The 27,951-nt window shown below is 49.4% G+C and overlaps 2 protein-coding genes across 4 annotated transcripts; one reads left to right on the plus strand and one right to left on the minus strand.

The window, feature by feature from the left end:
- Positions 1–18,779: 18,779 nt before the first annotated feature.
- Positions 18,780–24,586, plus strand: LOC109744050 (pentatricopeptide repeat-containing protein At4g13650). 3 transcript variants are annotated; one of them, XM_020303145.4, is made up of 3 exons: positions 18,780–21,139; positions 21,218–21,321; positions 21,411–21,804. In XM_020303145.4, the coding sequence occupies exon 1, from the start codon at positions 18,894–18,896 to the stop codon at positions 20,907–20,909; it is 2,016 nt and encodes a 671-aa protein (XP_020158734.1). In that variant the 5' UTR covers positions 18,780–18,893; the 3' UTR covers positions 20,910–21,139; positions 21,218–21,321; positions 21,411–21,804. The 3 variants fall into 3 exon arrangements, with proteins under 3 accessions (XP_020158734.1, XP_045087163.1, XP_040250646.1); XM_045231228.2 differs by lacking the exon at positions 21,411–21,804 and adding an exon at positions 24,474–24,586 and having other exon boundaries at positions 18,800–21,139; XM_040394712.3 differs by lacking the exon at positions 21,411–21,804 and adding an exon at positions 21,850–22,030 and having other exon boundaries at positions 18,800–21,139.
- Positions 21,885–26,829, minus strand: LOC109744049 (phosphate transporter PHO1-3). Its single transcript, XM_020303144.4, has 14 exons — positions 26,275–26,829; positions 25,841–26,174; positions 24,950–25,388; positions 24,820–24,868; positions 24,656–24,727; positions 24,425–24,554; positions 24,216–24,336; positions 23,862–24,111; positions 23,673–23,777; positions 23,531–23,575; positions 22,993–23,145; positions 22,614–22,892; positions 22,391–22,527; positions 21,885–22,286 (listed from the first exon to the last, which is right to left on the minus strand). The coding sequence occupies exons 1-14, from the start codon at positions 26,638–26,640 to the stop codon at positions 22,199–22,201; spliced, it is 2,568 nt and encodes an 855-aa protein (XP_020158733.1). The 5' UTR covers positions 26,641–26,829; the 3' UTR covers positions 21,885–22,198.
- Between the last annotated feature and the right edge of the window lie 1,122 nt (positions 26,830–27,951).

Raw genomic sequence — 27,951 nt, forward strand, 5'->3', positions numbered from 1 at the left:
TTTTTGATCTTGGTTTCTTCCGTGGGGGCGCGTCAGCGCACCCACTGGGTGTAGTCCCCGAGTTCCGAGTCGGCTGCTGAGCAGGCGGCTTGGAACTTCTTGGCGGGCTTTGTTTTGCTATCTTGTTCTCATACGCTTCTCTGCCTGTCTTGCAGGACTACCACAACCTCCGTGCGGCTGCCTTCAACTCCCAGGCTCGGGAGCTGACCCAGAAGAATGCTGATCTATCTGAGAGCCGAGGTAAGTGCTTCGTCCTTTATCTCACGTGGGGATGCGTCAGCGCACCCACTGGGTGTAGTCCCCGAGATTCGGGCCGACTGCTGAGCAGTCGGGTCGGATCTTCCTTGACGACTTCTTCCTTATTGCTTCTTTCTTTTCTGCCATGCCTGCAGCGGCCAACGCCAGACTGAGGGAGCAGCTGGGTGGGACTTAGGCCACCCTCCGCGCTAAGGAGGCCGAGTTTGACGCCTTGGCCCAGGAGCGTGACCGCCTGGCCAAGAGGCTGGCCGACCAGGAGAAGAGCCACAAGGCGGCCCTGAAGGCGGTGCAGGACAGCGAGGCCGCCCTCCAAGCCGAATATGAGACAGAGGCGGCAAGCTGGGCCAAAGCGAGGCAGTCTCTGATCAACGGCTACGGCCAGATCGAAGACTTGGTTGACGGTAGGCCGCCCTCTTCTTCGTCCTTGCTTGCCGCTTGCCGTTTGGCTCATTTTCTGACTTGGTGTTTTTCTCTTCTTTCTCTTTCTTTCTTGCGTAGAGTACTCCCCTGGCTACTCTACTGACGCCAACTAGGTCGTCGAGGCCCACCGCGAGGCACAAAGGCAGGCTGGCGCCGAGATCGCGCCGAACGCTCACCGGTCGCTGGAGGAGCAGCTCTTGGCGATTCAAGCCCGCCTCCAGCCGGCTCACCGCATGCTCCGCCAGCTTCAGCGTGTTGGGGCACAGGTGTTGGCCGCTCTCTGGCCTGGTGAGGTGATTCTCCGCACCCCTAGTCGGACTGCCGACTGGCTGGAGGTGGCGGTCGGCCGCTTCGAGGCCTGGAAGGCTTCTGCGGCTCGGTCCGGCACCAGGCGGGCGCTGGAGTTCGTCAAGGCCTGGTATCCCGAGCTGAGTCTGGACCAGTTGGCCACCTGGCAGCAGGAGGCCGACACGGAGCTGGAGCCGGCGCGGCCGGCTATCATCCAGCGGGCTTCGGCGATTGCCGACTACACCGACACCAGCGCCTTCGCTCCTGAGGTGGACGACAACGGCGTTGCCCAGCCGGAGGAGTGGTTCGGGCTGAACCCGGCAGATGGCGAGGACTCGGCGGAGGAGATCGACTCCAGCGACGAGGGCGAGGAGGAGGAGGAGGAGGAGGGTGAAGACGCCGCGCCAGATGGTGGAGCGGCTGGTCAGCCTCAGCTTGACCATGCTTCCAGCAACAAGGCACGCGCGGGTGCACCGCCTGTAGCCGGCGATGATCAAGCCGAGACCCGCCAGCCGGCCACTCCTCCAGCCGGCGGCACCGTCTCCACCGACCAGCCCGGCTCCCCTGCTGCGCCCTTAGTCTAGTCTGCTGCCTCTACTTTCCTGTTTTACCACTCTTGGAACAGTATTTTGTTAAGTTTGCACAATTCCACCCACTGGGGGTGTATTCGAACTATATTGACTGCCGGCCTGTTGGGGGCCTTATGTGTAAATATAATTATGCTTGCATTTGGCTTTCCCTTGTTCTTTTCTTTTCATCCTTCAGCTGTTTCCTTTGCCGCCCTCCCTTGGTTGCCGCCTTCCCAACCGGACAGCTGCTTTGCAATCCGTGGCTGGAGAAGTGCTTGGCCAGTTGGGCGGGCAAGTACTCTAGCTTTGTTGGATTATAGCGAAGTCACTGGGAGGCCGGCCAGCCGGCTGTTTTGACAGCCGGTAGGCGTGGTTGGAGGCCGTCTTTGCGTTATATAAGTTCGTTAGTCCTTAGCCGTTTTTCGTGTGGGCATCCTTTCTGCCTTTGGCTCTTGCCAGTCGGACAGTCGGTTCTTTGAGCTGCGACTTTCAACAAGAGAGGGCTCGGGTGCCGGCACACTACTTGTTTGACTTCAGGTAGAACTTTTAATATAACTTAAGGCGGTCAGTCCCCGGGCCGACTAGTCGAACCCGGTGCCAGACAGAAAATCAAATGTAATAATACATTCATGAGTATGACACTCGTCATTCATAGATAAAGGAGGGCAGTCCCCGAGTGCACCTCGGGGGGCCCGTTTGTCTCATATTTAATACAAAAACGATAGCATGATACATACTGCTTTCAACTGTAAAATCTTCTCAGGAGGTTTGCGTTCCATGGTCGTTCCGACTCCTTGCCGGAATCATCCCTCTTGCGTGCTCTTGGTTTTTGTGCGTCGATCAGGTAGTAGGAGTCGTTGCCTAGTGCCTTGCTGACGACGAAAGGGCCTTCCCAAGGGGCCGAGAGCTTGTGCTGGCCGGCTATTCGCTGGATCAGCCGAAGCACAAGGTCGCCCTCTTGGAAGGATCTTGGCCTGACCTTCCGGTTGTGGTAACGGCGCAAACCCTATTGGTAGATGGCGGACCGGCTGAGTGCTAACAGCCGGCCTTCTTCCAGCAGGTCGACGCCGTCTTCTCGCGCTTCCCTGGCCTCCGCCTCCATGTACATGGTGACCCGAGGCGAGTCGAACTCGATGTCAGTTGGGATGACAGCCTCGGCACCATATACAAGGAAGAACAGAGTGAAGCCGGTTGATTTGTTTGGGGTAGTACGCAGACTCCAGAGGACAGCCGGCAGCTCATCGAGCCAGCAGCCGGCCGATCGCTCTAGTGGTACGACCAGTCGGGGTTTGATGCCGGAGAGGATGAGGCCGTTTGCTCGCTCGACCTGGCCGTTTGACTGTGGGTGGGCAACGGACGCTAAGTCCAGTCGGATGCCCTGTGTCGCGCAAAAACGTGCCAGTGCTCCCTTGGCAAAGTTTGTGCCGTTGTCGGTGATGATGCTGTGTGGCATGCCATACCGAGTAGTGATGTCGGCAACGAATGTCACGGCAGTCGGCCCGTTCAGCTTCTTGATCGGCTTTGCTTCGATCCACTTGGTAAATTTGTCCACGGTGACAAGCAGATGTGTCAAGCCGCCGCGGGCTGTCTTGAATGGGCCCACCATGTCCAACCCCAGACGGCAAAGGGCCAGGTGAGGGGGATGGTCTTGAGTGCAGAAGCCGGCAGGTGTTGCTTGGAACTGAAGACTTGGCATCCTTTGCAGCGTTTTACTATCTCTTTGGCATCTTCCAAAGCAGTCGGCCAGAAGAAACCATGGCGGAAAGCTTTGGCCACAAGTGATCTTGAGGCTGCGTGGTGGCCGCATTCGCCTTGGTGGATAACCTTGAGGATTGCTACACCCTTCTCTGGCTCGACGCAGTGCTGGAAGACTCCAGTGACGCTGCGCTTGACAAGCTCTCTGTTTATTATTGCATATGCTCCGGCTCGGCGTTGCACTAGTCTTGCCGAGATCTCATCAGTTGGCAGCTCTCTATTGACTAGGAAGTTGAGGATGGGCTGGGCCCATGATGGAGCTGTGACTTCTTCTACTGTTAGTACGGCCACTGTGACTCGGGTGGGTGGGTTGGGTGGTGGAGAGTTGGAGTCGGCCACCGCTTCTTGTGTCGCTGCAGTCCCCGGGCCGGGTTCTGAAGTCCCCAAGCCGTGTGCGACTACGGCAGTCCCCGGGCCGCTTGTCGAAGTCCCCGAGCCTCCTGCCGGGTTCCTCCAGTCGGATCCGGCTGTATCGGGGGCGGGCGGTACGAAGATAGAGTTCGACTCTGGAGACGGCTTGATAGACGGTTTGAGGAGGCGCTGGAGAGAGACACCAGTTGGGATAGCCTGTCGGGTGGAGCCGATCTGTGCCAGGGCATCTGCTTGGTCGTTGTCGGCCCGTGGTACGTGAAGGAACTCGCACCCTTCGAAGTACCCACTGATCTGCTGGACGAGGAATCGATAGCTCGCCATGTTTGCATCCTTGGCGTCCCAGTCACCAGATGACTGCTGGACCACCAAGTCTGAGTCGCGATAACACAGGATCCGACGTATGCCGAGCTCTTTGGCTAGCCGGAGCCCGTGTATGAGCGCCTCGTATCTTCACAGGGTTGCAGTCAATGCCGCGTTCGGAGACCAGAAAGCCTAGAGGCTGGCTGGCTGGTACTCCGAACACGCATTTCTCGGGGTTGAGCTTGATCTGGAATGGGCGCAAGTTGACAAATGTTTCTTTGAGGTCTTCTAGCAGGGTGCCGCACTTCTCTGTCTTCACCACAATATCGTCTACATAGACGTGGGCATTTCTGCCGAGTTGCTTGAGGAGGCATTTCTGCATGCAACGCTGAAAAGTGGCACCGGTATTCCTCAAGCCGAATGTCATAGTCAGGTAACAGAAAGCTCCGAATGGTGTGATGAAGGCGGTCTTCAGGCGGACTGCTGGGTCCAACTTAATCTGGTGGTATCCTGAGTAGGCATCCAAGAAACTCAACAGCTCGCATCCGGCTGTGGAGTCTATCACTTGATCAATCCGTGGCAGAGCAAACGGATCTTTGGGGCAGGCCTTGTTGAGGCTAGTGTAGTCTATACACATACGCCATTTGTTGTTCTTCTTCAACACCAAGACTGGGTTGGCAAGCCACTCTGGGAAAAACACTTCCATAATAAAGCCGGCGGCAAGGAGCCGGGCTATCTCTTCTCCTACGATTCTTCTCTTCTCTTCTGACAGTCAGCGGAGAGGCTGCTTGACCGGCTTCGCGTCCGCTCGGACGTGTAACTTGTGCTCGGCGAAATCCTTCGGAACACCCGGCATGTCCTTTGGGGACCATGCAAAGATGTCTCGATTCTCACGGAGGAAGTCGACGAGCTCGCCTTCCTATTTACTGTCCAGGTTTGCACCAATGACAGCAAACCTCTCCGGGTTCTCTGGGTCCAGAGGTATCTTCTTCGTCTCCTTGGCCGGCTGGAAGGAGCCCTGCGCATCATATTCCTTGGGGTTGGGGGACAAGGCGGGCTGCTTGCCGGCCATGGCCACAACTCGCTCCAGCATCTTCTTCTCTTCTGCCACTACGAGGGATTCGGCCAGCCGGCTGCTGGCTGCAGCGCACTCGATGGACTTCTTGTAGTCGCCAGCTACAGTGATGATCCCCTTCGAGCTTGGCATCTTCATCTTCAGGTAGGCGTAGTGGGGCACAACCATGAACTTGGCCAGAGCAGGTCGGCCAAGCAAGGCGTGGTAAGGGCTTTCCAGATCCACTACCTCGAACCAGATCGCTTCTCGGCGAAAGTGATCCTTGTCTCCGAAGAGAACATCCATCTTGATCTTGCCGATCGGGGAACAGGACAGGCCGGGTACGATGCCATGGAACACGGTCCGGCTTGGCATGAGCTGCTTCGCCTTGAGGTTCAACTTCTTCATGGTGTCGCGGTACAGTATGTTGATACTGCTTCCGCCATCAATCAGAACGCGGGAGAATCAGGCAGCCCGCCTCTCCATTGCGAGGGTGACATCCAACACCAATGCGTAGGAGCCAGGGGACGGCATCACCTCTGGGTGATCGGCACGGCTCCAGTTGATAGGCCTTTCGGACCAATGCATGAACTCGGGGTTGCTGGAGGCGACTGCATTGACCTCTTGGTGCTGTCGGCGCCGGCTGCGCTTGTCTTCAACCTGGCTCGTGAAGACGACGTAGGCGGCGTGCTCATCAGGGAACTCATCTTGAATGGCTCCGACTGCTGGTCGAGCAGCCGGCTGCTGGGGGGCTGGAGGCGGCAGGCCGGGAGGCGGAGGCGGCACCAGCCCCTCGCCCTTGGAGATCCGTGTGAGCCAGTGGCACTTTCGGGTCGTGTGGTTGGACGGCTTCGCGCCGCTGTGGAACTTGCAGGGGGCATCGAGAGTCTGCTCGTAGGAGAAGGTCGGCTGCCAAGCCGGCCTGCCGCCCTTCTTCTTGGGAGCGGGCCATTCTTTGGGCTGCTCATCTTCGACTGTGGCCACCTGCCGACTAGTGGAAGGCGGCATAGGGGCCTTGCGCTTGTGGTCGTTCTAGTAGGGGCGCCGATTGGAGTCGCCAGCCGGCGTCTTGGGAACCGGAGCGAGCACCTTCCCAGAGACGTCCACTCGGAGCTCGGTCTTCATTGAGGAGTTGGTCGTGGCGTACTTGTCTGCAATGACCAGCAGCTCGTCGAGGGTAGCCGGCTCGTCGCAGAGGAGTCGGTGCTTGAGGAGGGTGCCCTCTCGGCACCCGGCGGTGAAGTATTCGATGGCTTGAACCTCGTGCACCCCCTCGCAGGAGTTGCGGAGCTCGGCCCACCGCGTGAGGTAGTCGCGGGTCGACTCGCTGGGCCCTTAGACGCATAAGGAGAGCTGGTGGGGCTTGGGAGGTCGCTTGTACGTGCTGGTGAAGTTGCAGACGAAGACTTCCGTGAAGTCCAGCCAGCTGTTGACGTTGTAGGGCTTGAGGCTATTGAGCCAGGTGCGTGCCGTGCCTTGCAGCATGAGAGGGACGTACTTCACGGCTACGCACCTGTTGCCGTTCGCTATGCTGACAGCGATAGAGTAGTCGATGAGCCAATCTTCTGGCTTCACAGAGCCGTTGTACTTGGGTGTGTCTCTGGGGAGCGAGAACCCTTTGGGGAAAGGCTCGTCGCGGATGCGGGGGCCAAAGCATGGCGGGCCGACATCGTCTTCTTCTTCTAGCGCCAGGGATCGAGCTAGGCGGTCGATCTGGTGGCGGGCGTCGTTCTCACCGACTCCTTCGCGGTGGCCTAGTCGGCCACCGAGAGTCGGATGCGTGACAGGCGGCGGGGTGGGATATCTCTCCCCACGAGGCGGGGGAGGAGGCGGATTGCCTTGGCGCTCCACTGCTCGAGGGCGGCCTTCCGCGTCGTGCTCGATGGTGATTTGAGTCCGGCTGCGGCTAGCAGCCGGCTCCTTGTCTTTCCTTGCGCAGGCGCCGCTCGCAGTCGGCGACCGGGATGTTGCGGCGTGCTCTCGGCGTGGGGGAGGACTCTCAGCGCGGGCGCCGGCTTCATGTCGTTCTGCGGCCGCGTCGATCAGCTGCTGGATGCGCCTTGTCATGTAGGGGAGCTCATCAGCCCCCAGCCCATTCAGCTCTTCTACGGCCGCCTGAGCGGCTCGCAGATTCTCGAGCGGTGTGGCGTAGACGGGGCGGTCTACCCCCAGCATGCTGGCGATGGCCGCGCCGCGCTTCTTGACGAGGCCGGCTCGGCTCGGCCCGCCATGAGGCAGCGTACCAAAGGCGGCGCGGTCGACTTCGCGCTGGTGAGCCTCGGTGAGGCATCTCATGGAGGCTATCTTCTGGCCCTCCGTGATGAGGGCGAGGCGGCGTGCCTCCAGGGTCTCGGCATCGGCGTCGGCCGGGATGGGGACGGACAAGTCATGCATCACCGCTTGTAGGGCGTCGTGGGCGTTCTCGCCCGAGTCGGCGACATGGCTGATGACCAGCACCTCAGTGACAGCGCTGCTGCCGCTGTCAGCTCGAGGGAGAGGGTCGTCGAAGACTACCACATCGGAGGGGTAGGCGTCGAGCGATGTCGTGTCAGAGTCGACAAGCATCGGGTCGGTGGAGCCGACCGACTCCAAGTCCACAGCAAGCTCGCTGGAGACGTGAAGCTGGTCGAGGAGGCTGACGAGGCGGCTCTCGGGGTAGTCTGTGCCCGCGTCGGACGCGGACTCGTCGGAGATGCGAGTCTCGCCAAGAAGATCGGCGAGGCAGCTCGCTGCGCAAGCGTCGTCGGCGTAGCAGCGCGTCGGGGCAAGCGCCATCGGGCGCAGCAGGCTGGCTGCGCTCGCGGGGGAGGAAGAGGGTTCCCGTCCAGAACAGGTCTCCGCACGACGGTGCACCTGGCCCCACGGTGGGCGCCAAATGTCGGGTGGTAGGTGCGACATATGCCAACTGGTGGCTTATCATTGTGGGAGCCAGTAAAACATCGCCGGTGCCTGGAAACGGGATGAGGCGAAGACATGCACGCCGGCGGATCTTACCCAGGTTCGGGGCTCTCCGTGGAGATAACACCCCTAGTCCTGCTCTGCGGGGTCTCCGCATGATCACTAGATCAATACAAGTAGCTACAAGCGCTCCTTGAGCTGTTTGGCTAGAGGAAGGAGAAGGGCAAGGCTAGCTCTCCTTTTCTCTCTATGTGGTGTGTGGAATTCTATGAGATCAACCCTTTGCATGGGTGTCCCGGGGGGTTTATATAGGCCTACCCCCCAGGGGTACAATGGTAATCCGGCTGGGCGCGGGTCCCAGCCGTCAGCGTCTATGCTTGCCGGCTTCTCCGCCGGTCATTGGGGCCCGCCGACTGGTGGGTCCTGCCGGCTGCCGGCCTCTTGGCCGACAGGCCGGCCCCACCGCTTGGGGGCTTTGTCGGCGGTTGGTTACTTTTGCCTCGCCTCTGATGACGAGGGCTTTGTTGAGGTAAGTGTGGCTACAGTGTCGCCGCCTTGCGGGCTCTCACTATAGGCTTACCTCGTCTTGTCTCCTTAATGAGGTACATGTTTCGAGGGAGGGAGGTAGCCGGCTATTGGGAGCCGGCCACGCCCCTGGCCGACTAGAGGAGGCCAGGCCGCCTTCAGGTGTCTCTCTGGCAAAAAGGGGCCCGCCGCCTGTGGGCCATACTGGTGCCTGTCGTGGGTGACATCGAGGCCAACACGGCTACAGTGCCGCGCCGGACGGGGATGGCTGGCCCGTACGGCGCCCTACGGCCATGCCTGTTCCAGGATTCGGGGGTAGTGGGCTGTACTGCAGCCACGCCCCATCCTATCGCCGTTATGTGGGTACAGTCTTAGTGGGTGCAGTCTTGGCCGGCTTCTGGGAGCCGGCTTTCTTTATGGCCGGCTTCTGGGAGTCGGCTTTCTTCATGGCCGGCTTCTGGGAGTCGGCTATCTTCATGGCCGGCTTCTGGGAGGCGGTCCTCTTGGGGCCGGCTCCCTGGAGTCGGCTATCTTCATGGCCGGCTTCTGGGAGTCGGCCCTGGGGATAGCAGGCCGGGGGAAGGCGGCCCTATGCTTTGTATGCTTGAAGGCTTGAATGGCCTGATAATTTTTCGAAGAGCCAGGGGGAGTCGGTTAGGCTACCCGTGGCTATTTACTCCGACACTCGTGGGCCCCCTGTGACTCCACCGACCTCAACCCCAACTTCATATATTCACGTTCGGGGAGAAAAAAATCAGAGAGAAGGATTCATCGCGTTTTACGATACGAAGCCACCGCCAAGCCCTAATCTTCCTCGGGAGGGCTGATCCGGAGTCCGTTCGGGGTTCCGGAGAGGGGAATCCGTCGCCGTCGTCAGCATCAACCTTCCTCCATCACCAATTTCATGATGCTCACCGCCGTGCGTGAGTAATCCCATCGTAGGCTTGCTGGACGGTGATGGATTGGATGAGATTTACCATGTAATCGAGTTAGTTTTGTTAGGGTTTGATCCCTAGTATCCATTATGTTCTAAGATTGATGTTGCTATGACTTTGCTATGCTTAATGCTTGTCACTAGGGCCCGAGTGCCATGATTTCAGATCTGAACCTATTATGTTTTCATGAATATATGTGAGTTATTGATCCTATCTTGCAAGTCAATAGTCACTTACTATGTGTTATGATCCGGCAACCCCGAAGCGACAATAATCGGGACCACTCCCGGTGATGACCGTAGTTTGAGGAGTTCATGTATTCACTAAGTGTTAATGCTTTGGTCTGATACTCTATTAAAAGGAGGCCTTAATATCCCTTAGTTTCCAATAGGACCCTGCTGCCATGTGAGGGTAGGACAAAAGATGTCATGCAAGTTCTTTTCCATAAGCACGTATGACTATATTTGCAATACATGCCTACATTACATTGACGAACTGGAGCTAGTTCTGTGTCACCCTATGTTATAACTGTTGCATGAGGAATCACATCTGACATAATTATCCATCATTGATCCATTTCCTACGAGCTTTTCACATATTGATCTTTGCTTAGTTACTTTTCCGTTGCCACTGTTACGATTACTACAAAAACTGCTGCTGTTACTTTTGCCACCGTTACTGTTACTTCCATACTACTTTGCTACTAAATACTTTGCTGCAGATATTAAGTCTTTCAGGTGTGGTTGAATTGACAACTCAACTGCTAATACTTGAGAATATTCTTTGGCTCCCCTTGTGTCGAATCAATAAATTTGGGTTGAATACTCTACCCTCGAAAACTGTTGCGATCCCCTATACTTGTGGGTTATCACTTCGACTATGAGATTATGCAACTCCCGGATGCTGTAGGAATACCTTGTGTGTTATCAAACGTCACAACGTAACTAGGTGATCATAAAGATGCTCTACAGGTATCTCCGAAGGTGTTTGTTGAGTTGGCATGGATCGAGATTAGGATTTGTCACTCCGAGTATCGAAGAGGTATCTCTGGGCCTTCTCGGTAATACACATCATAAGCTTGCAAGCAACCGACTAAGGAGTTAGTCATGAGATGATGTATTAAGGAACGAGTAAAGAGACTTGCCAGTAACGAGATTAAACTAGGTATGAAGATACTGATGATCGAATCTCGGGCAAGTAACATACCGACAGACAAAGGGAATTACGTATGTTGTCATAACGGTTCGACCGATAAAGATCTTCGTAGAATATGTAGGAGCCAATATGGGCATCCAGGTTCCGCTATTGGTTATTGACCGGAGAGGTGTCTCGGTCATGTCTACATAGTTCTCGAACCCGTAGGGTCCGCACGCTTAACATTCGTTGACGATTTAATATTATATGAGTTATGTGATTTGGTGACCGAATGTTGTCCGGAGTCCCAGATGAGATCATGTACATGACGAGGAGTCTTGAAATGGTCGATAGGTAAAGATTGATATATAGGATGATGGTATTCGGACACCGGAAGTGTTCCAGAGGGTACCAGGTACTTATCGGGTCACCGGAAGGGTTTCGGGCACCCCCAGCAAAAGATATGGGCCTTATGGGCCAAGAGGGGAAACACACCAGCCACAAGGGGTTGGTGCGCCCCCCATATTGGCCGGCCAAGGTGAAGAAGGAAAGGAGAGGGAGGAAAGGAAAGAAAGGGAATAGGATTCCCCCTTCCTCCTCTTTCCTTCCCCCTCCGGCAAATATGGTAGGGGGGCCGCGCCACTTGGGAGGACCCCAAGTAGGATTCGGCCTACTTGGGGCGCCCTCCTGGCTGCTCCCTCCTCCCCCACGTATATATATGTGGGAGGGGGGCGCCTAGCACACCCAGACAATTGTTTAGCCGTGTGCGACGCCCCCTCCACCGTTACACCCTCGGTCATATTTTCGTAGTGCTTAGGCGAAGCCCTGCATGGATCACTTCACCATCACCTTCACCACGTCGTTGTGCTGACGGAACTCATCTACTACCTCGACGTCTTGCTGGATCCCGACTGTTATCGTGGGGGTTGTTTCTCCTTCTTCTCCTTGTGCTAGACCTTTGTTATGCACTTGGGGAAGGAGGAGTAACGACCATCACCGACGGTCGCAAATGTCAGAGAGGAATCAGTGAGGGAGAGTCTTCACCATATATGAGAGGACAAAGAATCCCGACTGTTGTTGTGGGGGGTCGCTTCTCCTTTGTTCCCTTGTGCTAGAAATTTTAGTGTAATGCACTTGGGGACGAAAGGAGGAGCAACCATCACCAACGGCCGAATGTATACACCACGTGAGCTAAGAATTTTCAAGAAAAAACTCGGCAGACCGATAGTCAACCCGTGATGAATAGTAATGATCTAATTTAGTTTTTGTAGTACATATATTTAATTGTACAAGTTTAATCTTTGAATTATGAACCTAGGAAATGTCATCGTCGGACGACGAAAGTCTCCCGGGGGAGTGCGACTGGTGCGGCGACGACCGGGGTCTGTGCGGCAGGCCTCACCTGGTAGAAGGTCGGCGCTTCAGCATTAAGCTCCAGGAGACCTTCGATGTTGAAACGGTACGCAATGACGACAAGTGTTTTTTCGTAATTAAGCACGACTTCTGCTACTTCAACGTGTAATTTTCGTCTTCTACAATTCGTCTAGCTAATTTCATGCCATGCAAGACGCTATGTCTTGGAGAGGATGGATTTTGAAGATCATGAAAGTATGGAAACAAAGATAATTCACCTAAGGACCCATCATGGTATGGATTTTGATGTAAATCTATACAATTCTGAGAGCGTAACCCATTTTGGTTGCCTGAATTGGGAAGCACTTTGCAAGACGTATGATTTTCACGAGGGTATGCTTGTCACCATGAATCTTGGTGATCCTGACATCGCCCAAGACAATATGGACATTTGGGTCCTTGTTGATACGCTTCCAATTCTACCGCTATGTGAGTTTCTCAAACATAGCTATTAAGTAATTTATATTGTTTATTTCAAAATAGTTGACAACTTATTTCCATTGATAGCTTATTTTCATTCTTCAAAGAATGTGCGGAAGATGGTAGACAGAACCTACTACACCGATGGCTCAGAATTAACTTATAAGGAGAAAAATCGTCTGATCTTGAGAATTACAATATCTATTATCAAACTCCTCGACATTATGGTCAATACGTGCCACTAGTGCACGTGTTGGACTACTGTAACATCCATGAAGATGTCATGGTAAGATTTTACTATTACGACATCCGTGCATCTTTTGCATAAACTCTTCTAAAATTTAACTACATTGCTAACTACGAAGTTATTACTATATTTTCAACAAAAAATCCTGAATGATTGTGTGCCTCATCTGATGTTTCCGAAAGGTCGCCTTGATGTTATGAACTTACGACCAGGTCATCCTACGCATCACTGCTGTTCATACCGGATTTCTAAAACAGATGAAGATATGACAATCAAAGATTGGAAAAAATGTTTGGTCAATCGTAGGGAGCTACTTGGAAGCAACATTGTGCGAAGCGCAAGAATTGGAGACAGGATAATCTCCATTCTCCATAATGGAGAGTCAGGGCCTATCCTAAGAGAGGGCAGTAGGTCCTATGAGACAGGAGTAGGTCCTAGGTACAATTTGTTATTATGTGCTACAATGTGTTAGAGTTGATGATGATGAGGAGGAGTTGTGATTATGACTAGTGACCAACTTGCTATATGATGTCTCATTGATGATCATGAGGAGGTTTTATATGACAATGATGTATTATGATGATAAGTTGTTAATGATATGATGATGATGATGATTTATTATATCATTGGGTGAAAGAACCGCGGATTGGTTTCAAGTGGATGGATCCATCCACTTGAAACTAGTCCATGGTTCTTTCACCCAGTGATGTAATAACTCATTATGATGTAAAAACAATCTCTAAATTGCTACTATATGAAAACTTGTATAATGGTGTATGAATACGACATAAAATGAAAAAGAATAGATACACAATAATAGAAGTAGCGCGGGCGCAGAGACGCGCTGCTAGTACTTACCAGTAGCACGTTACGGAAAAAGCGCTACTACTAAGTACGTATAGCAGTAGCGTGTGTCGACCAACGCTACTGCTAACCTTTAGCTATAGCGCCTTATCAGTAGCGCAACACCCCGCGCTACTGCTAGGCCAAAAACCCGCGCTACTGCTAGGCCAAAAACCCGCGCTACTGCTAGGCTTTTTCCTAGTAGTGTTAGGCCATCTATGTACAATGGAGTCATGGAGAGGCACTTGTTTGAACGCTTAGAAAAAAAACTTCTTACATTCGTGTAGGAGTCTGTTCCTCCATTGCAGGGGCGTTTGTCTGAGTAGACGTGGCTACCAACTCACGAAGTTCTATTGGATCCACATAAAGGGGATTAGCTAAGTGAGGTTAACTCCTCAAAATCATTTTTTAGGAGAACAGGGAGGCCTCTCCCCGATTTCATTACTTGAATGAAATCACAGTAGTCTCTTACAACAAGTTCAGCATACTTAGGGGCATTACAGACAACCTAGGGGGGGGGGGGGTGAGAACCACCACAACAACCTGTGGGGTCTCAGCAAACTAAACATACATAAGTTTTTGTCTTAGCAATCGAGCATGAAAACCACAGCCCACACAAACGCACTAAATTGCAAGCGTCATCGCGTCCTGTCCAGGGTTTCCCAATTTCCTAAATTTGAAGGGTGGCGCCAGGGCAGCTTGTGGTGACTAGCATGGCGTGAGTGTCGACATAGGGCTGCACATGGTGTTTTTGCTCGACGGATCCCTTTTCTTGGAAGGGGATTGGAAACTGGCATCCTCCTCCGTGATTTTGAGCTTGCTCCAGCGCGCTCCAACATCATCTTTCTCCATCGGCCACTCCGGATTCTCAGAGGTTGCCGAGCCAAACTTGTCGGTGAGCTCAGGAAACTCTCCAGTTTTGCTCTCTCCGCTTCCGGCGATAGGATAGACCAGAATTTGAGCATTCTGATCAACAAGCCCCAAACCTGAAAAATGGAAGTCCAAATGGTGTTGTTAAAAATTATAGAGTTTCTATATTTCCACAAACACCATAGGACTGCAGAAGTAACAATATTCAAAGCCGAATTCTTCTTCTTATTAGTAACCCAAAGCCGTGCAACAGACTCAAAGTTCATGCCTATCTGAATTTTGAAGAAATCTCCAATGAAAGGCCAAATGTTCTTAGCTACTACACATTCAAAAAACAAATGGAGGCTGGTTTCATTCTCAGCACAGAACACACAGTCCAAGGGTTTGATGATGTGCCTTTTCCTAAGGTTATCCCTGGTCATCAACTTATTCTGAGAAAACAACCAAAGGAAGACATGGATTTTTGGAGGTATAGCCAATTTCCACACAGCAGGCATAACCAGTGGCTGCACTCCTCTGAATTTAATAACATGGTAAAAGGAACTGGTAGAATAGGCACCCTTATTTTCTAGTTGCCAAATGAGAGCATCTGGATCCTCATCAAAGACGATCCCTTTAGCAATTTCTACTATCTGATACCATTGCTCCATGAGTTTAGCATCAAAGTTCCTTCTGAACGTAAGCATGAGGTTTTCCCCATCCCACACTTCTCTAATGCTTTTAGACTGCTCATTACAAACCGTATAAACCGACCAAAATTGAACCGCCAATGGTGAAGTACCAAACCAGGTATCTTCCCAGAATCTGATTTGAGTCCCCATGCCCACTTTCCATCTATAACCAAACTTCAGATTGTGAATTATGAATCTAACGCCTTTCCAGAATCTGGAGACATTCAAGCTCTGGCCAACTGCTCCATTTTTTTGAGACCTTAATTGTTTTAAAGGATCGTTTAGAGTCCTACACCCTGACTTGGGCACGTGTCTGTCAAACTTTTCCGGAATCAATAAGTACCGAACGCACCGTATTCTGGCATTTTGGCCCGAACGCCTCCTGAGCCGTTTGATTTCTAGCACAAATCTTATAGCGTGGATATCAGCCACGTCATGTTCTTTTTCGTTCGGTAGAACAACGACTCGTCCCGAACGCCTGACGCTATCTTATCCTCTCCCACTCCCTTCTCCACCGCTCACTCGCATCCCACACACTCGCCTTGCGGAGAACTGTCTTGCGCCAGCGACGAGGCAGGGGACGTCAGAAAGGAGCCAGGGGGCGACAGAGACGAGGAGATGGAAGAACGCCGTCTAGCAGCTCCACCGTACCCAACATCGGGGGTGTCCCGCGGCAGAGACAAGGCGGGCTGCGCCGTCCTCAAGGCATTGCGGCTTGCGGCCATGGGGGAGGAGGCTGAGGAGGCCCCTTGGTTGTGCTCCGACGGATCCCGGATGGAGAGCCCGAGCGCTAGCGTGGGGAGGAACCGCCGGTTGCAGCGGTGGCGGCGGAGAGGAGGCCCAGCGAATGAGCTGTGATGGAGATGGCCGCGCTTAGGTGCGGCGGGGGCGACGGAGAGGAGGCGCGGCGAAGGAGTTGCGCTGGAGATTGTCGCATTTAGGTGCGGCGGGTGTCGAGATGTAGCCGGAGACCTACGCTGCGTGGTGGCACTGCTTCCGTCGGCGCTGGCCGCGCACTTCCTGGTGGCCACCACGGAGCTCCAACTTGGCATTCACGAGTTTGAACTGCGCCAAGGACGGGGCGGCTCGCTGGACTAGCCATCCCATGTCTACTACCAATAGCGCCCGAGCTGGCTGTCAACGAAGAGATGGTGTCCTGAGGTATGCCATGTTTCTCAGTTGTTTTCATACGAATTGTGCATAGCTCTTGACCACCGAGATTACAAGTTCGCACATCTACTGAGCATGTGAGAAGCTCATCTGGTTCTGGTAGAGTGTGGAGTTAAGGGCTTTCGATCAAGTTCATGTCAAAATGTTGGCAACACGTTCTATATTTCAATGGCAAATATCAGATGACAAGATTTAGAAATTGTTTGCCTTGCATTTTTGAAATATAACCAATTTGAATCAAAATCCATGGCAAATTTGCATAGTTTGGCAGTGAAATGTAAAGTTAACAATTCTGGGATTTTGTACATTATGCTATATTACAACAATAAAAAACAAAAAATGTACAAAAATGATAGTAAAATGGTTTATAGTCGTGGCAATTGCTAGACATTATTTAGTATTGGTATGATGGCAAGTTAAAAATTTGTTCTTATAACAATTTTTCAAGTTTTGCCACTCTACTGACTGAATCATTTGTTTTGTGTGATCTGAACAAAACAGAGATACATACTAGTCTTCCAGGACAGAATGGTATTTTTGTGTCCCTAGATTTTGTTGTGGTGGTGATAGGCTATGAGTTTTGAGAAGAAAATAAATGATTTGTGGCTGGATTGATCAGGCTATGGGCGCTGAATCTGTAGTGGGGAAAGGGATTTTTGGAGTTTGTGGTCATCTTCGTTGAACAACATCAGCGATAATTAAGCTGAAAAGGGATATGGAGTAATCAAAGCTGCTTTTCATTTAGAGAGAATGATTCAGAACTAAACATGTACTGTATGATACATTTTTTCTTAAATTTGCCGTCTCACTGTATAATTTTTTTAAATTTTCATGGAAGATGGGAAATATAGTTATCAAATGATGGTAAATTCAGTTCTCGGATCATGGAAAAATCATTGCTTTCTTGCCATGGCAACTTTCAATTTTGGATCATAGCGCAAATTTACTGTTTTCAACCATGGCAACTAATCTTATACTTTTTGCCATGCAAACATTAAAAAAGTATTTGATTGATCGTGGCAAAATTTAGTTTACGCATCATACCAAACTTGCTTCCTGTAAGATGGCAAACATAGTTATCAAATCATGGCAAATTTAGTTCTGGAATCATGGCGGATTCATTGCTTTCTTGCCATGGCAGCTTTTGATTTTTTAAATTTCCGCGGCAATTCTTTAAATTGTCGAAAACAACACAAAATGGCAAATATTGCCATGGCAAGTTTTACTAATTATTTCACCTTCATTAACATGGCAAAATTACCTACATCCCCATGGCAATTTTAACACTTTATTGCCATGGCAAGTTTTACTATTTATTTTCCATGGCAAATTTACCTTTATTAACATGGCAAATTCACCTAAGTCCCAATGGCAATATTTAACTTTTATTGCCATGGCAAGTTTTACTATTTTTTGGACTTTTATTAACATGGCAAATTTACCTAAATCGCTATGGCAATATTGAACTTTTATTGCCATGGCAAGTTTTACTATTTATTTGCCATGGATAAATATACCTTGGTTCAGGATGTTGTGTAGTTGATACTTGCAATGTTCATGGCAATTTCATCTCTGTCCTTGTTCATAAACAATAGCAAATTTATACTATATAAGGCTCTATATGACAAAATTCATGCGATTTGCGGTGGCACCTTTTTATTTGAAAACATGGCAAATTTACCATGGCAAGATATGATTTTCAGAAACATGGCAAAGTTTATAGATGTTCAAAAACATGCCAAACTTGCCATGTCAACTTAATATGTTCAAAAACATGGCAAACTTGCCATGGCAAATTAATATGTACAAAAACATGGCAGTTTTTGGGCCTACAAATATTGTAATTTGTTTTTAATTCTTGAAGGCAATTGTGTTTCTGGGCTGGGCTGGTCCGTTGGAGGGGAGGGAGGGAGGTCGTTTGGGAAGGAGAGCTCTTTCAATCGAACAAAAACGTTCGTCGCGAGGGAGCTGATTTACCGAACAAAAGGTTCGGTTTGGGATGTCCCCAGACCGAATGGTCGGTGGTTATCGGGGTCCAATTTTTTCTATACATGCACAATGGCAATTTTTGTACAAATCTTTTTTGTTCTATCTTATATAGCCATTTTTTGTTTTTTTGTGTGTTTTCATAATATCATGGCAAAATTTCCACACTCATTTGCCATGAAGTGTGCATGAACATCATGGCAAATCATTTCTGTAATATACCTTTTTTTTCATGATCGTATGGTAGTTTTGTTCATTAAAGGATGGCCCCATTTTGGGCTGGTTCGCTGGAGGGGAGGAGCCAAATCGCTAACGACAAGGTTGTGCAATGTGGGATCGTTCGGGCTTGAGGGGTACTTCTACCGAACGAGTTTGTTCGTTCCAGCGACCCTTCCAGCACGAACGATTCGTTCGGGCTGGGTGCCTCCACGCCGAACGTTCGGGGGTTATCGGTGTCCAATGTCTGATTTTATTTCTCATGCCTTTGTAAATGACCTTGCGATTATTTGAGAAATAAAGTCTTGATGTTTAAAAAAAACATTCGTTACGTTTTTTTTGTTGCATGGTAAACCATTTGCACGTTTGCCATTGCTTGTGTTTCCTACCTTCAGCAAAAAGTATAAAATTGCTTGTGTTTCCAAACGTATACGTGCCGACTGTTTTTTCTGGAAACCCCGCCGAGCGTATTTAGGTTTGCCTGCACCGTGCAAGTATGCAGCGCGACACAGGCTGAGGTGAGCGGCGGCGGCCGAATGCCAGGCACAAATGCACGACCACCTGGCCGCCCTCCTCCGCGGCGGCGGCGGCGGCCGTCACCCGCGCGCAGTCCACGGCGCCGCCGCGAAGCTCGGCTGCCTCGCCTCCACCTACCTCTGCAACAACCTCCTACTCTCCTACATCAGCGGCAGCCTCCACGCGGAAGCGCGCCGCCTGTTCGACGAAATGCCCCAGCGCAACGTCGTCTCCTGGTCAGTCCTCGTCTCCGGCGCCTCTCGCCTCGGCGACCTCCGGGAGGCCTCTTTTCTCTTCTCCGACATGCTTCGTAGCGGGGAGAGCGGAAGCTGCGACCGCCCCAACTCGTTCGTGCTGGGCGCGCTGGTCGCCGGGTGCGCCCGTGCCAAAGACACCGCCGCGGGCTCACAAGCGCATGCCTCCGCTCTCAAGTTTGGTGTGGCCGAGGACGAGAGCGTTGCGGGGGCGCTGGTGGATATGTACTCCAAGTGCGGGCGCGTGGACTTGTCCTGGCGGGCGTTTGCGGTCTCGCCGCAGAGGTGCGTCGCCAGCTGGACGAGCATAATCAGCTGCCTTGTCAACCAGGGATGTTCAGAGCACCGTGATGCAGCAATTTCCTTGCTAAAGAAGATGCTGCTCTTGAAGGTTTGGCCAACAAACGCAACGTTTTCCTGCATCCTGAAGGTATTTGATGCACCTGAGTTGCTCCCTGGTGGGAAGCAAATCCACGGCTGCTTATTGAAGATGGGAACTGAGGTTGATCCTGCTTTAGGAACTGCCCTTATAGCGATGTATGGTAGATGCGGTGGAGTGAATGAGATGTCTAGGTTGTCTTGCCGTATAAGGCATGATGCCTTCTCCAGGACTTCACTTCTTGTAGCTTTTGCGCGGAATGGATGCAACATGGACGCAGTTTGGAACTTTCGTGAGATGGTCATGGAAAATATGGCAATTGATCAGTCAGCTGTAACTAGCCTACTGCAGGTTTGTTCATCATTAGGACAGCTGAGAGTGGCCAAGGAGGTCCACTGCTATGCTCTGAAGACTTTCTTTAAGCTGGATACATTACTGCTCAATGCAACTATCACTGTTTATGGCAGATGTGGGGATGTCACAAGTGCAGAGATTATATTTAATCGTCTGGAAAACAAAGACATTATATCATGGACGGCATTATTAACTTGCTACGCGCAAAATAATCTTGCTCTGGAGACACTCTTGCTCTTCAGGGAAATGCTTCGGAAAGGCTTAGGATCTCCCGTCTTTTGCATTACCAGTGTGCTAAGGGCCTGTTCTAGCACCACAAATTATGCTGTTGGGTGGCAAATTCATTCGAGGGTGGTGAAGTTAGGACTTGATGATGCCAATTCGGTTGAGAATGCCCTTTTGACCATGTACGCCAAGTGCGGAAGTGTTCATATTGCACTGAAGATTTTCAATTCAATGAGGAGTAGAGGCATTATCTCGTGGAATGCACTAATCACAAGTTTTTCACAGCATGGAAATGAGGTGGCAGCCATTCAGCTATTTGACCTGATGCAAGAAGAAGCAGTTTGTCCAGATGATTACACTTTTGTCGGGTTGTTATCATCTTGCAGCCGAATGGGCCTAGTTGCTGAGGGTTGTGAGTATTTCAAACTGATGAACACCAAGTACAGTGTGAAGCCTAAGATGGAGCACTACACATGCATGGTTGATCTTTTTGCCCGCGCTGGAAGATTTTCGGATGCACTCGAGTTTATTGATGCTATGCCTTGTCATCCGGACCAACTCGTGTGGGAAGCTTTGCTAGCTTCATGTAGGACTCATGGTAATGTGGAGTTGGGAAGGCTGGCAGCAAAGAAGATTCTTGAAATAAGACCAGATGATCCTTCACCATACATTACATTATCCAGCATTCATGCTTCAATTGACATGTGGGAAGAGAAGGCTTGGAATCGTACTGTGTTTGATGTCCAGCAAGTAAGAAAAGATGTGGGAAGTAGTTGGGTTGCTGGAGAAGAATTTTCAGATAATACATGTGATGTATTGCAAGTTGGAATAACGTAAGATTGGTGATGCGTTGATGTGTCGTTTTCTACACATCAGGTGGAGTTACACTTGATGGTTGTATTGAGGCATAATGGACTCAACCGTGTGAGATTGACTGACTGCTTGCCACGGTTGTCATGTCTGGGAATTGAGCCCAATGTCATATCTAAGATGACTTGGTACAAAGGACAAGATTATTATCCTTTATATGCCATAGGACATGGTTGCAATATGTTTCTTATCTTAAGGTGAGATACTCTGTTACAAACACTGTTGTAAACTGCAAACAGAGTTCTTACCACTGTACAATTCTTGTATATTGTCAGGTGAGTTTTGATGTTATTGGAAATTTAGAGGTGTAAACCCATTATTGGAAGCAAATGCAATGCCAGGCATCAATACCCTTTTTGCATTCAACCTGCAATGGAAGGTCAGTATGAACATTGCCCAGCTCTTCTAACATATGCTCTCTGATTTGTAAATTAAGTTGTAATATGCTATGTTTGAACATATATGCAGCAAAGAAGACACAATGCTAATGTCATGTTAACTGCAACATCAACAATCTGTATACGAGGATCTCGTATGTGCTTACTATTCAGTATTCACAATTCAAAACACTGGAGCTTCACTACTGAATATATGTCAGTATGTGATGATGCGTGCGATTTTGTTGAGCTTAGGGATGCAAAGTGGTGTCCCATGTCAGCCCGCTTCCTTCAGTTGATAAAAAAAAAGTCTGGCCCCTATTTGCTGTAATCAGTGCATTTTATACTGGTAGCTTAGTTTAGTGGGCCTTAGCAGGATGCCATTTTGCATCCCTAGTTGAGCTTGTAATGTAAGTAACTTATTAGTCAACTGCAAATTCTGCTAGTCATATTGATCCTTGATTGATCTCTTTTGAGGTAATTTATCCATGACTGGGCTACCATTAACTAGATATAATCATATTTCCCAGATAGCCAAAATACAAGATGGGTGGAACAGTCAACAGAAGAACTGTAGAGCAACTATTTTTCGAGTACTTGGATCTCATGAAGTGATCTGACTTCAGTTTACATTATACCAGTACAAATTCTTACATGGAAAACTAGTTGGAACTTATGTGCTCTATGTATATAGTGTTATTATTTGCATATCACTTCTCCTCTCCAAACGGTACATTTGAATGCGCTTTATTTGTCACACCAAAAAATGAATTGAATTGTAGTAGTGTAGTGCATGCTTTCTAACATTAGTTGGTGTTACATCTGAACTGTTTGGGAGTTCTGCAATCCTAGAGCGTGCTGCAATGACGCCCCATGCTGTTAGTTCTCTTCGACTTCATGAAAAGGAAGTGGAACAACCTTCACAGCTCTGAACTTCCCTGCATTGTTTAGGTGTTCGTTCTCCAGCCTGACAGAGAAGTTATTCATAATGTTCTTTTAGTGTAAATTCAGGCTTGTATATCCATCACAATGAAAAATTCAAGACTTAGGATTCACTGGCAAAAACTTTACCTGTAGAAGTTCCAAAGGCCCCGTCGAATCACCTCAAGAGCTGCCAAAAAGAACAGAGTTACTCTAGAATCCAGGCTTCCAATGTTAGGGTGGATGACAGTTTGAAGCCAAGCAAGCCTCAAAAGAAGGTTCAAACCCTGTAAAATGTCAGGCTCTCTGTAAGTACATGCAATCTTCGCTCGCAATTTTTCGATGCAAACCTTAATTATTTTAGAGAACATACCATGGATATGAAATAAATGTATTTTTGTTTAAGTATCAGATCGTTACGAAGCCAAGGGTTCTTGGAGTTAAACTGTAGAAGACCCCAGTCCTTGACAAAGTCCCAGTACAGTTGGTAGATAGTGGCGACACTTGACACGATGACGACAAGTGACAGCCATCCAGCACTGTTATCATTCTCATATGCCACTTTTGTTCCTGCAGCAAGCATTGCTGACACGTACTTCCCGAGGTTGACAATGTGGTTTATGTCCCCTTCGTCAAACCACCTCCTTGCACACTGTCAGGACAACCGTAATAATAAGAAAGAACATCAGTACCTATAAGAAGTCTGAAGAACAGACATTGTGATGTGGCAAGTCATGTTCAATCTTATATACCTGCATGGCTCTCCAGTAGTAGGGCAGGAAGGATACTGCATAAGCCAAATCTCTAAAATGTTTCACTCTTGTGCAGTATCCATAGTCTTGTGTCTTATAGCTGCTGGTTATGTAATAACATGCCAGGTATTCCAAGGTCCTAAGCAGCGGTACCTATTTTCCAGCAAATCATTAATTTATTACTCATTCCAAATTAAACACCATCATTGCTTCTCTACGCGCTACACTGTAGTAATATGTACTCCCTCCGTTCACTATTATAAGATGTTTTAACTTTCTTCTGAATTGGATGTATAGACGCATTTTAGTGTGTTTGTTCACCCATTTCAGTCTGTATGTAGTCCATATTGAAATATCCAAAACATCTTATACTAGTGAACGGAGGGAGTAGTAAATAGTAACTCAAACAAACATCCATGTTGACAATAGCAATTATTGATGCTGATCAGTTCATGTTGAAAATGGACCCTACTGAGCATTTTGGTTTAAGCTAGCACAGCTGAACTTGACAAACATTTAGCTTCTATCATCTGATTACCTGGCTACAAAGCTGATCAGCCATGAAGAAATCAACCATGACAACCTGCATATAAACATGAATTTAGCTTTTTTTGGTATGGAGTTTGATAGGACTCCGTCCACTCATTTTTTTTAAATGCTCTTCAGCTATAGCGAAGTACCTTGTAAAAGGGAGTTAGAATGATGTTTCTGATTGCTATTAGGAAGTGATAACGACTTGATCGGTAAAGGATTTTGAAAGGGCAGACCAATACTAATAAGAACACCTGAATAAACAGAAGCGTCAGCCTCATACGGGTATAGCAACATTGACAATAAACATTACATATGTAACGTTGAATATAGCATACCAGAAGAAGGCACCCTGGGATTGCTTGGACTGTACTTGAAGAATACCCTTTGACAATGAGTGTCAGGTGTGCAAACATGACACCAACAACAATCGTCATAGAGGTAGTGCATATCAAGAACACATCACGATACTTGAGCTCTTTCGTAGGTGCAAATTCGAATATGAATGCGTAGTTTATGCGTGTCTTTCTCCACATGAAGATGTTGCATCCATAGAGGAAGAGATGCAGGAAGAAGAGGCTGAACATGCTGCAGATTGGGATCGTTTAATGTCAGTACTGGATCATTGAGTTTTAGCACCTTTTGTTTCTTAAGAGTATAGTAGCAATTGAACTGACATGTTGGGTGCTTACCTAAGGACAGGGTAGGATGTTGACATGTAGACCTTGTTTGACTGATGAGTGTACATCCCAGATATGTGCGCCATGATACAGTAACCGATAAATAGTGCTACAAAGCCACCAGTGAATAGTCCTGAAAATTTGACAGTAGTGCATAAGGATTCTGAAATTATCTTTATCATGGAATTGGAAGGAATGCAAAGCTTATAAACAACTATTACCTATGAAAAATGTGGTAGCATGTGATTCTTCTTTCTGATTTGGCTTCAGGTACTTCATTGCTTTCCTTTTGTCACCGCTTGCGAAATGTCTCACAAACAGCTCCTCGACATCGTCCATTAACCTGATTGCCTATTAAGAGGAAGTTTTCAGTCAGAACTCGGAACCTTTGGAGTTTTGGTAGAGTGAAATGCTTCAGATCTTCTCAAGTGTGCTGTATGATTGGAAAATACCTTGTCGGAGCTATTAAAGTAGGAGCTCTCCACTACTTTCAGGTAAATTGTCTGCACTTCCTTTGCTGTAACCTGCAACGTGAAAAAATATTTCGTTTCTTCAGCATTGCTTATATGTGATAACTTTCAGGCAATGCGATAAGGAGAGAGGCATTGGCAGGAACCTTGTCAAATTTCTTCAAAATCTTCACAAAAGCCAGCATGTTCAAGCTCCTGCAACAAGAGTGCTTTCCCTGTCAGTACCCACTCGGTGCACAAAGCAGAACAACATACCAAGTTATCAGCTACACCTACCGATATGTCTTGAGGTACCCCAAGCCCTTGTACAGCTCAACCAGGGCTCCTCTGATCATCTTCTCTGCCTGGTGCACCTTTTTCTTGTTGATGCTCAACTTCTCACCGCCATCACCACCATTCCCCCCAGTCTTCCTTGACTGGCTTAGCATGTCATCGAACAGAAGTTCACGGATGGCGAACACGGTCCTCGACGGTGTGGTGACTGGAATGTTGATCCTCACGCTCCTACCCTGGCAAGTGACTGCCCTTCCCGAGAATGTCATCAGCTTGTTGGCTACTTCTTCTGTCGGCTTCTCAATCCTCCCCGAGTCACCCAGACCTTCGGAGATGGAAAGATGGTCCTCCCCTTCATCAGTGTTCTTTGCCGTAGCATTGTCGGCGAGCTTTTCTTGACTTTCGTGTTCTTGCTTTGTAATGCCCCTGAGGGATTGATCTCCTGCAATTTTGGTGGCAAGCCACAAATCAATTTCTACGCGACTTCGAAGGTTGAAGAACTCACTCATGGCGTGTATATGTGATGGGGAATGGGTGTCATCCACTCATCCTTTTGTGGAATGAGTTGGTATGACGCCATTCAATCCCTTGTATGCTAATAGAAGACTAAAAATGAATAACTAGCTCCTGGCTGAACTAAATATGCCTTTCAATTGCACGCCAAACCCAACAACTACTGGACTAATTTGGATATGCCAACCAGGATTGCCTCGTCCAATTCTCCCTTCCAATTGAATAAGACTACTGGACTAGTAGCCTTATTTATGCATGTTTCAAGATCAGCTAGACAGCCGCAGCTGGCCTAATAATCAGCTTTTACCCTCAACTGGCTTAATTAACAAGCATATCTAGGACAATATAGTGGCATGCATTTATGTATGTATGTACACTCACCATGCAGGATAGAGCAAGACACGGACGGGTCCTCCAGGTCGGCGCTCCCCGCCGCCGACGAGCCCCCGCGGCGCCGCGCCTCGGTGACGGCGGCCTTGAGCTCGACGAGGATCTGCAGCTGCCGCCTGAGGCACTCGCCGCGCTCCAGGAACTCCCCCTCCTTCCTCTCGTAGAACCGGTTCACCTTGTTCAGCTGCTCGTCCAGCCTCTGGAAGAAGGCCCTCGCCGCCTCCGCCTCCGCGCCGGCGAACCCCGCCGCGTCCAGAACCTCCGTCTCGTACACCTCTCCGGCCACCGCGCCGTGGTTGCCGCTGCTCGCCAGCTTCCTGTGCACCTGCATTGCGCGCGTACCAACGGAACATACGAACCTCGTCTCAGTCGACCATCTCACTTGGAAAATAGTTTGCACGAGGCTGCACATGTGCGCTGCATACCTGTATGGCGCTGTGCTCCTTGTGTTGGCCATGGGGGTTGAGGAACGGGAGCCTCATCACCCAGTGACTGGCAGCCACGGGCGCCTGGAACTGTGACTGCGGCGGCGCCGCCTCGACGCCGGCAGCGGCCTGCAGCTTCTTGATGTCCTTCTTGAGCAGCCAGTAGTCGACGAAGGCCTCCTTCCACTCCGGCACGAGCTGGCCCTCGAACTGCTTGGAGAACTTCACCATTGGCGGCCTCAGGGCGCAGCAGTGCAGCTCGCCGCAGCTGTGGTGGTGGCACCGGTGTGCGGGTGTCTCAAAGGAAGCCATGGGGTAAGGCGTACTTATATGAGCTGCATGCGACTGTGCGCCGGTAGCGTCCATTGGAGGGGAATTTGGAACTAGAATCTATGAGAGGGAGGGCTGAAGGAGACTGGGGAATTAGCTGTTGCTCATGTGGGGGTTTATGCTAGCTAGCTCCTGTCAATTGGTGATCACCAGTTGGGCGTAGTGTGTGTTGGTGCCTTGGGCTGGGTTGGATGGATTCTCGCCGTCTCTGTTAGCTCCCCAGTTGAGAGAGGGAAGGGATGGTGGGAGGGACGTGTTTTATAGGACGGATGGATCGGTGGATCACTCACTCCATTGGACCAGCGACGACGATGGTGGAGGCTGTTAAGGTCGTGCATGGCTCTAGTGCAAAGAAATGTGTCTCGCAGAGGATGAAGAAATGGGCCCACGGGAAAAAAGAGCTTGCACATGCCACTCGGTTCACTGGCCATTTTAGCACCTCTTTGATTCGCGGAATTCTGAAAACGTAGGAATATGGATAATATAGGATTGCGGTGTCGTGCTCATTTTTCAATCCTAATACATTACTTTGGTTTGTTTGATTGCATCACTGGAAAAACAAAGTGTTCTTTTCTCGAAAAAAGTATTCTTTTCAAGAGATTTGAGTGGATGCTATTTTTTTTATGGAATGTCGTATAGTATAAAGGAATCCTTCTGAAGATTCCTATATGATTCAATCCTATGAATCAAACAACCGCTGTAGGAAAAATTTCTAAGGATTATAACCATCCAAAATTTCTACGAAAATCCTTTGAATCAAATTGCATGTGGTTGCGAAAATAACCACCGACACTATAATTTGCTAATGTCCCAACAAATAAGAGATCGCTATGCTACTACTAAGTCAATCAAGATTTTCTAACGTTTAAGTCTATTTCCGGCAAATGCAACCTCAGTTTTGTGAAAAGTGAAGCTGAAATTGCATTTTTCAAAACTGGCTTCGAAAAAGAAAGAACCTTGACCGACTTAGATGTAGATGTACCGTCTCATGTGATTCATGCATGTGCTTTAGTGGTGATTAGGACTGTATTTTATTCTTAGACTGTTCAATCTGTTTAGTTTAAAATCTTGTTGTAAATATGAGCTACACAATTTTTTTTTCTAGATTCGAAGGATTTTTACAGGAAATAGTTCAACTTGCAAAAATTTCTTACCTTCAAAGGTGCAGGGGTCCCCTTATTTTCAGCTCATGGGATGACTTACGAACCCAGAATGCCATAAGCTGAAAAGAGGCATAGCTTATGCACAACTGCGCAATTAAGCCCCTCTATTGACTTTGCCGTCAATGTTGGTGAAAATTTACCCACCAGCTGTCATCTCCTATATCCTGAGGAGTTAATTACATCG

The sequence above is a fragment of the Aegilops tauschii genome, chromosome 7 (genome assembly GCF_002575655.3).
Source record: "Aegilops tauschii subsp. strangulata cultivar AL8/78 chromosome 7, Aet v6.0, whole genome shotgun sequence".
Classification (NCBI taxonomy): domain Eukaryota; kingdom Viridiplantae; phylum Streptophyta; class Magnoliopsida; order Poales; family Poaceae; genus Aegilops; species Aegilops tauschii.

Coding starts and splice junctions, on each gene's coding strand:
- LOC109744050 (XM_020303145.4), top strand. CDS start 18,894: ATGCACGACCACCTGGCCGCCCTCCTCCGCGGCGGCGGCGGCGGCCGT.
- LOC109744049 (XM_020303144.4), bottom strand. CDS start 26,640: ATGGACGCTACCGGCGCACAGTCGCATGCAGCTCATATAAGTACGCCT. Junction 22,893..22,992: donor ACTACTGGAGAGCCATGCAG/GTATATAAGATT, acceptor TTGTCCTGACAG/TGTGCAAGGAGGTGGTTTGA. Junction 22,287..22,390: donor GGCCTTTGGAACTTCTACAG/GTAAAGTTTTTG, acceptor CTTCTCTGTCAG/GCTGGAGAACGAACACCTAA.